General features: G+C 28.9%; 2 protein-coding genes across 3 annotated transcripts in view; one reads left to right on the top strand and one right to left on the bottom strand.

Annotated features, from left to right (window-relative positions):
• The window catches only part of LOC126894989 (uncharacterized), a 54,423-nt gene that overhangs the window by 5,080 nt on the left and 35,795 nt on the right, over window positions 1-13,548 (top strand). Inside the window, exons 3-5 of one of the 2 annotated variants that reach the window (XM_050666407.1) lie at window positions 2,222-2,266; window positions 2,902-3,070; window positions 3,403-3,645. In XM_050666407.1, the coding sequence (XP_050522364.1) occupies window positions 2,222-2,266; window positions 2,902-3,070; window positions 3,403-3,645 (457 nt within the window). The remainder of the gene's footprint in view (window positions 1-2,221; window positions 2,267-2,901; window positions 3,071-3,402; window positions 3,646-13,548) is intronic. The other variant, XM_050666406.1, reaches the window with a different exon arrangement.
• Window positions 9,296-12,819, bottom strand: LOC126894963 (uncharacterized). Its single transcript, XM_050666345.1, has one exon. It carries the CDS (start codon window positions 11,478-11,480, stop codon window positions 9,384-9,386), a length of 2,097 nt encoding a protein of 698 aa, XP_050522302.1. The 5' UTR covers window positions 11,481-12,819; the 3' UTR covers window positions 9,296-9,383.

Raw genomic sequence — 13,548 nt, 5'->3', positions numbered from 1 at the left:
GACATACTTTATCTTAATCGAGATATTAATAAGGAACCAGCAGATCAAGTAGCTTTTGGAATAAAACACCAATTTTTTTAAAATTAAACACTATCTAAAGATTTGCATCGAAGCGTTTATTTTTATAGTGATTTTAATCACTGTCAGATATCATTATACTTGATCCAACTATGCCACGTCACCACTGTGCCGCGACCCCCCTGTGCTGGGTTTTATTTATTTAATTATACTAAAAAAAATATTTATATGTGTGTAGGTCCTTAAATAAAAAAATTACGACGCGCCTCTCAATTCAAACTGTTGCTGAAATGATATTGCTGAGACTTATTATACAGACAGTATCAGTTTCAATTCTAACTATTTATACAATTTTTTGCATTATTTAAATTATGATAATACGTTTTTATATTTGACAGTTGGTAACAAACATCATGATGCACTGTTTCTATAACATTGAAAAATAAACGATGTAATCTATAGTCTAATCTTAGTAGTTTACCAATAGATTACAGCTTAATTCTTTTTCTATTTAAGTTATTTTTTCTCACTATGAACCGATGGATGTATGATGGAAATTTGTACAAATGTCATTGTGGTTTAAGTGTAAATATTCGAGATAAACCTAATAGTTATTTAGAATCGAGTAACACGCAATTTGTCGTGTGTCGTAAAGATTATACTGATCCAGCGCGTTGTCGATACTTTAAATACATGGCTGTAGATTACCACAACTGTAATTGTCATACCCAAGCATCATTATGCATTACTAGTTCAGGAAGTAATAAGGACAGACCGTATTACTGCTGTGCAAAATCGCGCACGAACACACAAAGGTGCAATTATTTTAAATGGTATCAAGATGAATACTGATATTCCAATATCTAATGTAATAGTATTTTTTTTTGTTTTCAACAAGTGTTAATTGATATACATAATATACAGTATAAACTTTTATTATATTGAATTAACAATTCTAAGTAAAACACCACATCGTGGTCTTTTTTTTTTTTTTTTGCTCAACTTGAATTAATTGAGTTCCTTGTTATTACCTAATCACTTATATAAAATTTTATGAAAACCCCATATTTATTTCGTATTGCGTAATTTTGATGTGCGTAGTTTTGAAAAAAAAAATTTGGAAAATCCTTATTTTTAAAGTTAATTTTGGTTTTAGGATTTTTAGAATGAGGATATTATGTAATAATTACGTCATTATAGATTCACAATAGTATCATGAGAAAAAATCCCAAAAATTAACAAAAAAAAAAACAATTTTTGAGCTATTTTTAGTTTTTGACGTTTCAAATTTAAAAAGCTATAACTTTTAAACCAATTTTTTCCGACAATTTTGAAAAAAGCATTGAAAAACACACGTTTTAAAACAAAAAAAATTGAAAAAACTCGATGGGGTGGTAAAATGCATTTGTTCCCAAAACAACCTACAGTGAGTAATTAAGAGTAGTGTGAATACGAATATGATAAATCTGCTGGCTGGATATTCCTGTACGTGTGATCGCCGTATAGCTGTTACTGTGCTCGACTGACACTCCGAGTCGGCTGTGGGTATCATCGAAAGGCCGTTGTTATAGGAATGTAATAAGGGCAACACCTATGTATGAGGTTCAGACGGAATGAAAATACACAAATACTTCGGTTATGGGAGAGGATAAAGAACAGGGGTAGCTGAGTATGAGTTACAGACGAGGTGCAAGTCACAAATACTGATTGTACATTGTAAGAAAGACAACAGAGTACGAGGTGATAATGCAGTGCAAGAAAAAATAAAGAAGGAAGAATAAAGACTTGATTTAAGACAGTAAGCCGGACAGCGACAACTGAGTACTGAGGATGATGAATGACATAAAGTATAGTATCGACGGACTACGATGGCCAGGTCCTTTGGGTTTAAATAGTAATTGGGACAATTGTCAATTTTGCAATAATTATTAATCGTTAATTCATCAGTCTCTAGTATTGGATGCGCTTTTTGTGTTATTCTATAATAATTTTTTACAAAAAATTGTAACGTGACACAATCCAAACACTATAAAAAAGTTCATATGTGTATTGTGAAAAATAAATCAGTAAAAACTTAAATACAACTCTGTCTCATTATACATTTCTGTATCATTTGTATGTTTGGTATTAAATTAACTACAGTTCTAAATATCTATACATTTTTTAAGTCGTAATATTTTTAAATAAAGTAATTGTTTTATAGGATGAAGAATCAGTAGAATATGAAATATTCGATCCTTCAAATGAGGTAAGGTGTTACTTATATTATAAAGAAATATTTTAAATTTAATTATTCCATAAACAATTTTGTATAGAAGAGTATGTATATTTTAAGTTCACGTCAAAAAAATTATCTAATTAATCAAATGACTGGTAGATAACAACTATTAAACCAGTACTTTTGGAAGAATTAATATTTCAAAATAATAAAACATAGGTTTCATATTTTTTATGATTTATTAAAATGTTCCATACTACTCACCCCGACTAATTATAAAAAAATAATATCTTCTAAAATAATAGTTTAAAAATAGTTATTGTCCAGTAATTTTCTTAATTAGGTCCTTGAAAAACCCAGTTGATATAGATTTAAATTGTAAGAAAGAGAGGATGGAGCAAGATTTAAAAAAAATAAAATTGGACATTTAAAAATTTATATATAGTTTCGGAATAAAAAAATTATTAAATTTTTTTAGTTAATAGTCTCCTATTTTGTAATTAAATAAAGCAAATGAATATATCTCCTATTATTTTGTTTTGTAAATAATTTATTAGGTTGTTAAACGGATCTTACTATATAAAAAATATTACATTTTTTATAAAAGTACTATCATATAAATTAAATTCATTTTTAACTTTAATAATATTTATTATTTTCGTTAGATAAATTATCCCATGTCCTTTACTATTGCACACTCAATATCACAAAAATATGATTTACATTCTGATGACATGGGTAGAATTACTATTAAAAAAATGATAGACATTGCAGAAGAATTTAATGCAGATCCTATTCGATATCAAAAATTCATTGCAGGGAACATTATATCAGGTAATACAGATTTAATTTTTTTTATATAGTATCTATATATGTGGGAACAGATACTAGTTTCTGTTAAAGAAAATTAAAGTTGAGGGTTTAAAATGTTATTTAACTAAATATTATTGTTGAATTTTTTTAATGAAACATATTTTTTCTTTACAAAAATTAAAAATTTCAATTACTTCTTAGAATATTTATTTCTGATAATTAATTGATCTCCCTTGATAATTATTAGATTTGCCAATAAACGAAATAGAACTCGTATTTATTAATGCTCTATTTTTATTGTGTTACACAGATTAATATTCTATATTAACATAATTTTTTTGTTATTTACTTAGATAATGCATACGTTGCTGTCGAAACACTTTTTGTAACAATATTTAAAGCATTAAAGAAGTTTGAAAATAAATTTCAAGAAGACCTTTTTATTGGTGATATAAATAAAAACGGCACCGTCGAAAAAGATTATGCAGAAAATATTATTTTTAATAATGAATTGTTTACTAGAAATTTTAAAGATGATTTTCTTAAAAGTTTACTCGAAAAGTATACAAATGAGCAAAATCAATTTAAATACAAAGGTAATTATCATAACTTATTTTTAAAAATTATAAACATATTTATAAATTTTTTTTAAATTATAGCGATTGATATTCATGTTTTTCTAAACTGTTTAATTTTCATTTTAAATCATTTTTCAAGACTATTTCGTGGAAATGAATAATTTTCAATAAAAATTATATGGGCACTAATTATAAATTTATCGACAATTAAATTACTAACCATATGGGGTCATTCCATGTGAAATCACTTAATGTGTGTACTGGTATAGTTCAGAAATTTATGAAATTTATATCATAGACTTCTTAATGGTCATTGACAACAAAAATAATATTTTTTTTATTATTTTTTTACCAGATAGCGCATTTTTTATAATTAAAAACATGAAAAAACAGCCTATGTTCTAGAGCCTATATCTCATCATCCAAATAAGCTATCATTGTGGAACTAGCACTGTTTTACTCATATTAAATAGTACTTCAATTTCATTCTTAAGTTTATGAATTTTGAATTTTTTTGAACATCGAAATTTTGATTTAAATTTTGCAGTATTTTAATAGCAAAATTTGAAAGTCAAAAAAAATTTTTTTTTTTCAGAAACTTTTAGTTATGTTCTTTTAACCCATATCATATTTGAATCGATTTATAATTTTTTTGTGTCGTTTTACGGTCTTAAACATGCGTGGTTTACTGAAAATAGCCAAATTTATAATCTCATTACACAAAAGTGACTGTTTGAGCCCCATAAAAGAGTTATCAATTTAGTATATGTTGACCTCTAGTTGGTAATACTGGATATGGTGCAATACCCACTTGTACTGTTGTTATCAGCTGCTGTTGCTGTTGTCAGTACAATTTAACGTTTCTGTGGTTTTTAAATATGTGAGTGTTCTCTCTAACCTGCAAGCTCATGCATTGTTTAACGTGCTCTACGTACTTCTACACACCGTAGATGGTTTTTATGTAAGCTCATACAGTGCTCTGTTCATAATTGTGCTCTCAAACAAAACCACATTGTTGCTATGAACAATGTAGACACTATTCTACAGTTTTAATGCACTGCTGTCCTATGCAGAGGATTCAATGAAATAGAGAATATCAGCTCAGATAACCAAGTCAATGTACAGCTCATGTGATCCATAAAGAGGCAGCTCAGCTAAACATCAAGGAGTATCCAAACACCAGAGAGAGTATTTGTTATATCCCTTAGCTCATAAGGCGACAATTGCGTTTTAAATATATAAATTAATTATTTAAAGGTTATGTACTTTATTTTAGGTTAAGTATTATCGGTCCACATGATCCTTATAAGCTATTGACGCCAACCGTTAATTTAGGAGTGTCATGGCGCAACAGTGGCTGAACGAATTTTTTTCAAATTTACATAGTGCTTACTTTTAGGAAATTAAAAGGTCTGGTCAAAATTTTATGATGGAGAAATAATTTTAACGCCACTTATAGAATTTACAATATTTACAATTTGGGTATTATGGAAAATCCACAAACTACGTAATTTTCAACACTCAATTTTTATTTCTTGTATTTATTTCTTGTATTTATTCTGTGTTCTGTAGTAGATTAAGTTATTGGGACTCATAAAAAAATCCTAGAAGCAATAGCTAAGTTCGGAAAAGCTTCATTAGTTTTCTTTATAAAGTTAATTACATCAATAGATATTGTTGATTCTTTGACTACTATGCTGTAGTATACAAATACTGTATACCAAATTATAAACTCATAAGGATTTTTATTGTACTAATCTCTGAATTTAATGAATTAGTGTAATTTTTAATTAACGGATCATGTGTTGTATATAATATTTCATCTATCGCATCACTAATTTCTTGAATGGACATGAAACTTTATTGCTTTAATACTATCACACCTTGTTTCTGACAATTTTTTCACGGTGCTCTTTTGGCAATATTAAAACAATATAATTATAACACAACTTATAGAGTTTCAAAATTCATCATTTACATATTATGGAAAAGTCTTAAACTACGTAATTTAATTTTTTAATTGTAAGCAACTAATTTTAAAGTCGTTATTTTTTCAGATATTATGTATTTTAGATAATTTTATTATTCTAAAAATATAATAAAACGTTTTATAATTTTGAGTGTATTATAGAATAATTTTCATTATAAATTTATTCTACATTATAATTTAATTCTATTTATATATTATACATAAATATAATTTTTATATCTGTTTACATCATACCTAATTATAATTAAACTAATTATAATCAAATAAAATAAAATACAAAGTTATACATTAATAGGTTAGTTCTTAAGAACAAAAAATTAGTAGATCTAAATATATGGACTTGGTATTACATCTTCAATATGAAGATGAAAGAGATATTTGTGCGTATATTTATTTGAAAAATTNCTGAAGATGAAAAAGATATTTGTGCGTATATTTATTTGAAAAATTCTAAATTTGTTAAAACGTAGTCGAAGAATCAACAATATCTATTGATGTAATTAACTTTATAAAAAAAGTAATGGAGCTGTTCCGAACTTATCCATTGCTCCTAGGATTTTTTAATGAATCCCAATACTTTAAACTACTACAGAACGCAGAATAAATAAAAGAAATAAAAACCCAGCACAGGGGGGTCGCGGCACAGTGGTGACGTGGCATACTTGGATTAAGTATAATGATATCTGACAGTGATTAAAATCACTATCAAAAAAAAACGCTTCGATGCAAATCTTTAGATAGAAAAGCTACATGATCTGCTAGTTCATTATTAATATCCTAATTAAGATAAAGTATGTCGAATGAAAAAGGGATTATTAAAAATATTATTTCTCATAAAAGAATAATGTTGATCCATACACTTTTCAATATGTCATAGCATTATAAAGTTAAAAATGTAAAAAATAAAATCGAGAATTTTCACACAATAATAGCATTTGGTAGCCATTTTCACCGTGAAGATAAAATAAAGTCCGAAATTTTTTTTTCGCATAATAAAGTAAATTACATTAGCTTTAATTTAAGATATATATAAAAGTGTCAGACTTTCCGGAACACTTTCAAAATTTAAATTGAAAAAGTCAATTTCTTGTGAAAAAGTTGTCATTTTGAATCGCCCCCTGTAGGCAGGTAAAAAGATTTATAAAAAAAATATACCAAATGATAGGTAAAGACATCATGCATCTATAAAAAAAAATTAAATTGATCCATACATCTTTCAAAAAGTTTTTATAAAAAAGATTTTTTTTACAAAAATCGTATTTTTTTTATTAAGTTTGATGTCTGTTTTCACCATGAAGATAAAATAAAGTCCGACATTTTTTTTTTGCATGATAAAATATATTACATTAGTTTTAATTTAAGATATATATAAAAATGTCAGACTTTCCGGAATACTTTCAAAATTTAAGTTGAAAAAGTTCTACTTTCTACATGCATTTTTTAGATTTGAACCCCCCTCGTATATAGGGAAATGGTCCGATTTAAAAAAACAGTATGTCGAATGAAAGATCTATATAAATACTACTTCTCATAAAAAAATTGTACTGATCCATACATTTTTCAAAAAGTTATAGCATAATAAAGTTAAAAATGTAAAAAACAAAATCGAAAATTTTCACACAAAAATAGCATTTGGTAGCCATTTTCACCATGAAGATAAGATAAAGTTCGAAAGTTTTTTTTTGCATAATAAAGAATATTACATTAGCTTTAATTTAAGATATATATAAAAGTGTCAGACCTTCCGGAACATTTTCAAAAGTTAAGTTGAAAAAGTTAATTTTTTGTGAAAAAGTTGTCATTTTAAATCCCTTCTTGTGGGCAGGTTAATGGTTAAATTTATGAAAAAAATATACCAAACAAAAGGTAATGATATTATGCATCTATATAAAAAAGAATTATATTGATATGTTCATTTTTGAAAAAGTTATGGCAGTTTAAAGTAAAAAAATTGAAAAAATTTCGAAAATTAGCGATTTTTAAATTTGTAATTTTTTGGAGGTTTCCCCCATTTACGGGGAACGAGGGCATTTTTTTCAATTTTTGAGGGTAATGTCTTCGACTAGATACAATTTATGATCTTTTGACGTATCATTGAAAGAAATTGGTTCGGTGAGAACTGAGAAAATGTGGTAACAGACACAAAAAAAAAAAAATAAATAAATAAATAAATAAACACATCTTAGTAAAACCAATACCTTCTCAGCTTCGCATCGAAGCTAAAATATTATTTTTGTCGTCAATGACCTTTAAGATGTCTATGATATAAATTTCATACATTTCTGAACTATACCAGCACACACCTAAAGTGATTTCACATGGAATTACCCCATATAAATAGCAATTTAATTGTTGATAAATTTATAATTAGTGTCCATATCTATCTATCATGTGAAATCACATGGAATGACCCTATGATGTATGTATTAGAAAAGCAGTACAGCAGTAATACATGTATAGTCATTATATAGTTTAAAACTTTATGAGAATTTGAAAAATATTATTGATCATCTTAATTTGTAATCGAAAATCGACATATTGCTGCTAACAAATACACATGTGTAAATCTCAAAATTTCGTGAAATATTTTGTATTTTTTTAAAAATATTTTTCCATCAATAAAATAAGATTTAAGTAATAATACGATTTTATTTAAACAGTGGTAATAATCATAACTTATTTTTAAAAAGTATAAATAGAAAAAGTTTATATTCAATTTAAAATGACATTTGTATTAACAAAAAAATACAATGAGTATACAATATGTTAATTTGTATTTTTAACAGCAGTAATGAATTTATAGTCATTAAAAAGTAAATTTTATGAAAACATTAAAAATATTCTTGTTTGTCTTCATTTTTTATCAAAATTAAAATAATTGCTGTTAACAAAAAAAAAAAACACGTGTAAATCTCATAATTTCGTAAAATATCTTATACTTTTTTTTAAATATTTTCCATTAGTCAAATAAGAGTTAAGTAATAATATAATTTTATTTAGACAGTAGTCTCAATTTCACAAAGTTCTTTTATAATATAATCAAAACAGAACTGGAGAAAAATAAATTTTGTTTTATATTTATCTATTATTCTGCATTATAGAATAATGGAAATAGTAAAATGAAATCAGCTACCCTTCCCAAATACAGAAAATTACATAAAATGTTTTACAGTGATTCATTTGTCTTTGACCACTAAATATATTTTAGAATAAATAAATTTTTATTTTATTTAGTATAATTTTTTTCTCAATTTTTAAGTGGTCGAATACTTTTTATGTCAATCACTTGTCCTTTATTATGATCCCTTTATTTTTTTAATTGACAATATAAATATAAATAGCTTATATAATAAAAAAATATCCAACTAATGAAATGACTGGTCGATGATAACTTTCGCACCAGTAAACGAAAGTTACTAATATTTTAAAATGTAGATTGGAATTCATGTGAGGGTAAGTTACTTTTATCATTTCTCTGTCAAGCTACATTTTCGACTAAGGTATAAAAATATGCATACTCTTAAAATACTGATTCTAAAGTTGTGATCGACCAGTTATTTTTTTACTTGGATTATTTTCTATTGTATGAAAATATCAAAATTATTATATTGTTTTAACATTTAAAGATTTCCAATCATAATCTTTAAATCTTATGTTCAATGAGTTAACTCTCATATTTTTTTTTTTTTTTTTTATTAATGATAAGGCTTCAACAGCTTAGGTTATTAGCCTGCAGAGAGTTATTACAATGTAAAGTTATGAATATTTACAACTTATTGTTTAAATGTATAAGATAAAAAAATTTGTATATAGCTTCTGTGTTTTCTTCGCTGAGAGCAAGTTGGAGAGAAGACGAATCTTTGAATATTTTCCGAGCTGCAGCGTATTTTGGACATCTAGTGACAATGTGGTCGATCGACAGGTCCTCGTTGCATGCGTCACATAGTGGAGCAGGATCCTTGGTGATGAGGAATGAGTGGGTGAGATGAGTGTGGCCTATTCTAGCCCGGGTTATAATGACCTCGTCCCTTCTTTTGAGGTTACAGGGAAAAATCCATTTTTTTATGGAGGGCTTGATGTTTCTCAGTTTATTTGATAGCGGGACTCTGTTCCATTTAGTTTGCCATGTGTCAGAGATTTTGGTGTTAATGATGTCCAGCAATTCTGAGGATGTAGTTAGGTTTATTTCTAAGGCATTTTGAGGAAGTGTGGCTTCATTTGCAGATTTATCTGCTCTTTCATTGCCAGAAATTTCGACGTGAGAGGGGACCCACATGAAAGAGAAAGTTTTGTTAGAGGTAGATATCTGTTTTTGGATGTGTTGTACTAGTTCATTCTTGGGGTATGGATTTGAGATAGATATTAAAGCACTCAAAGAGTCGCTTATGATGGTGAAAGAATCTGAATTTAAGGAGGAGGCGATTTTCAGAGCTTCAAAGATGGCATAAGCTTCAGCTGTGTATATATTGGTGCTAGGAGGAAGTGAGAATTTATGATTTTCATGACCTATGATTGTTGCAAAACCCACTCCATTAGAGTTTTTGGATGCATCAGTGTATATGTGTGTACTGCTGGAGTATTGTTGGGACATTATTTCCGAGAAAAGATTGCGGATGATAGTGCTGTTAGTAGAGTGTTTGCAGTAGTTGGTAAGTTGAGTGTTGATATCCGGAGACCAGAGCCAAGGGGGCGACGGGAGTTGTACTTTGCTCAATGTTTGAGTTTGGAGGTCGAGATTTTCACTGGTAATTTTGAAATATTCAAAAATTGTATTCCTGTAGTTGGAAGAGTTGTGGGGGAGAGGATTATGGAGTATCTTACTGGCTATATGATTGGGCATACTTTTGATTCTTGATATGAATTTTAGTATCTGAGTATGACGTCTAAGTTCAAGAGGCAGTTCACCAGCATTACACAAGATACTATCTACCGGGCTAGTCCTGAAAGCACCAGTTGCCAGACGTATACCTTGGTTGTGTATAGGATTAATGGTGTCGAGAGTATTACTTTTTGCAGAACTGTAGATTATAGCACCATAATCGAGTACCGAGAGAATAAGAGACTTGTAGATCCTGAGAAGACTTTTTGTCTCAGATCCCCATGTATTGTTACCGATTGTTTTTATAATTTTCATTTTAGATAAACAGTCTGCTTTGAGTTTTGTCAAGTGAGGGCGCCAGCTTAGTTTGTCATCGAACGTGAGACCCAGAATTCGAATATTGCTGGTAAATGTCAGAGGGGTATTCATGAAAGTGATAAGAGGTAGAGGGTCTTTTTTCCTTTTATTGAAGATGATACACTGTGTTTTAGATGGAGAGAACGAAAAACCTGATTCTGTTGACCATTTGGTGAGGGCGTTCAGTGACAGTTGAAGGAAATGAGAGGTTGTTTCGATTTGAGACCCACTGCAGTAAATATTGCAATCGTCGGCGAAAAGAATGTATTTCACGGGCTTTGGGAGGTTTTTACAGATGTCATTTATGGCAACTAAGAAAAGAGTCACGCTGAGTGCAGACCCTTGAGGTAGTCCATTAACGATGTCATGAGAGGAAGATAGGTGGTTATTGATTTTTACACAAAACTTACGATTGTCTAGAAAATTTTTTATGAATTCTAGGAGGTTTCCATTGAGGTCCCAACTGTGAAGAATTGATATTACTCTATTTCTCCATACGGTGTCATATGCTTTTTTTATGTCAAGGGCTATTGTGATAAGGTGCTGGTTGCTCCTAAAAGAGGAGCAGATATCTGTGTGTATTATGGATAATGCATCGAGTGTCGAGTGGTTACGTCTAAAGCCACATTGTTCTTTGACGAGGTGGTTTTCTGATTCTAGGACCCAAATTAAGCGTTTGTTTATCATTTTTTCAAGAAGTTTGCTTAAAGTGCTAATCAGCGATATTGGTCTGTAATTTTCGATTTCGAATTTGGTTTTGCCCGGTTTAGGAATGGGTATTACATTAGCGTTTCTCCATTGATTAGGAAAGAGACCTTTTGTCCATATGATGTTGTATATATGAAGAAGTGTTTGAGTTCCTATTGCAGGTAGGTTTTTGAGGAAAATGTACGGTATATTGTCGGGCCCAGGGCTCTTGCTGGTGCAAGATTGTAATGTTGAGGAAAGTTCAGATATATCAAAGCAAAGGTTGTAGTGTGCATTTGTTTGACTAAATTCTGGGACCTTATTGTTGGCGTTTCTGTGTGAAATGAAGTCGAGGTCGTAGTTTTCGTCGCTGTTATTCTTTTGAAAGAAATGTGCAAAAGATTCAGAGGCATTGGGAGTAGAGACAATTTTATCTTGGTTGTAGTATAATATGTCGGGGATTGTTTTGAACTTGTTTCCTTTTACGGAGTTGATTTTTTTCCATATTACTTTTGATGATGTTTTTTGATTTATGGAGGAAGTGAATTCTTGCCATGAAAGAGTTTTGCTATTCTTGGTAATGAAGCGAGATTTGGCTCTTGCATTTTTCAAGAGTATATGGTCTTGGCATGATTTGGTTTTTTTGTAGCGGTTAAGTTTCTTTTTGTAGTTTAGTATGGCCTCATGACAATCTTTATTCCACCAAGGAACATTTTTTTTTCTAGAGGAAAGGATGGTTTTTAGTCCGATTGATTTATTGGCTGCTTCAATGATAATATCCGAGAAAAGTTTAACTATTGAGTCAATTTCAACCTGATTATCACAACAATTGAAGTCTATTGGATTGTTGCTTAGGTCATGCTCTATTAATTCAGAGAAGAGTTCCCAGTTGGGGTTCTGGAGGTTCCAATGGGTGCTTGATTGAGAGGGGGAAGAATGGTCAAAGAATTGGATTCCGATTGGCCAGTGGTCGCTGCTGTTATACGATGTTAGTACTTGCCACTCAAATAGTGATGCAGAATTTAAGTTTGTGATAGAAAGGTCAATTGCTGAGAAGGTTCCGTTGGCAATGTTGTGTCTGGTAGGCTCATTATTGTTAAGGAGAAAGAGGTTCTCGTCGTCGAGCAACTCTTCAACCACTTTTCCCCGGTCGTCAGTGTGGGAGCATCCCCATGAAATGTTTCGGCTGTTAAAATCGCCTAAAAGTAAGAATGGTTTGGGGAGTTGCCTTATGATATCTATGAGATTTTGTTTTGTGAATTTTTTGCTGTCAGGAATGTAGATATTGCATATACATAAGTGTTTTTGGAATTTAACAAGTGTAGCAACTACTTCAAGATCTTAAGATATTATTTATTCCTATATATTTATTTTTTAAATTATCGACTACTCGTATATTAATAATAATTTTACAATTTTATTTATTTTCAGAGATGATTAAAAACCTTTTCGTTAATTTTTAAGGAGATAAATCTATTTTTTATGGACTTTTAATTCCAAAAAAATTAATGAATAAAAAAAAAAGTTGATACGCACAATCATAATATCTTTTTTATGGTTTTTACATTTATACTAATTAATATGTATTATATATTATATTTTAAAGTAATTAATTGTTTATTAATATTTATAAAAGTATTTTTCCCGTTTATGTTATGATTTATTATTTTTACTTTTTAACTTGTCGATAAAAATTAGAGTTTATTACTTCAATGAATTATATTAGTCATCATACCTTACTAAAATATTATTATATCACTTGGTAAGGATAATTTGTTAAGCGCGACAAAAAAAATGAAGTACAAATATGTTTTTAGTAGGGTACTTGATATGTATCATAATTTAGACATATAAAAATATTGTTCTAACATTTTAAGAATTCCAATGTGAATCTTTAAACGTTATGTTTCCCGACTGACCCGTGTAACCGTAATATATTTATTTGTGTGATTGTTTTAATGGTGGTTGAATAAAAAGAATAGTTCAAAAATTGGTGTGCACACGAAACACACAATATTTTTTACGCGAATATAACAAATAATTTAATTATCAGTTTTCTTGTTATGAT

The sequence above is a fragment of the Daktulosphaira vitifoliae genome, unplaced genomic scaffold (assembly GCF_025091365.1).
Source record: "Daktulosphaira vitifoliae isolate Bord-2020 unplaced genomic scaffold, ASM2509136v1 Scaffold_1, whole genome shotgun sequence".
Classification (NCBI taxonomy): domain Eukaryota; kingdom Metazoa; phylum Arthropoda; class Insecta; order Hemiptera; family Phylloxeridae; genus Daktulosphaira; species Daktulosphaira vitifoliae.
Note: the sequence above shows the minus strand (reverse complement) of the source record. Positions and strands in the feature narration are given on the sequence as shown.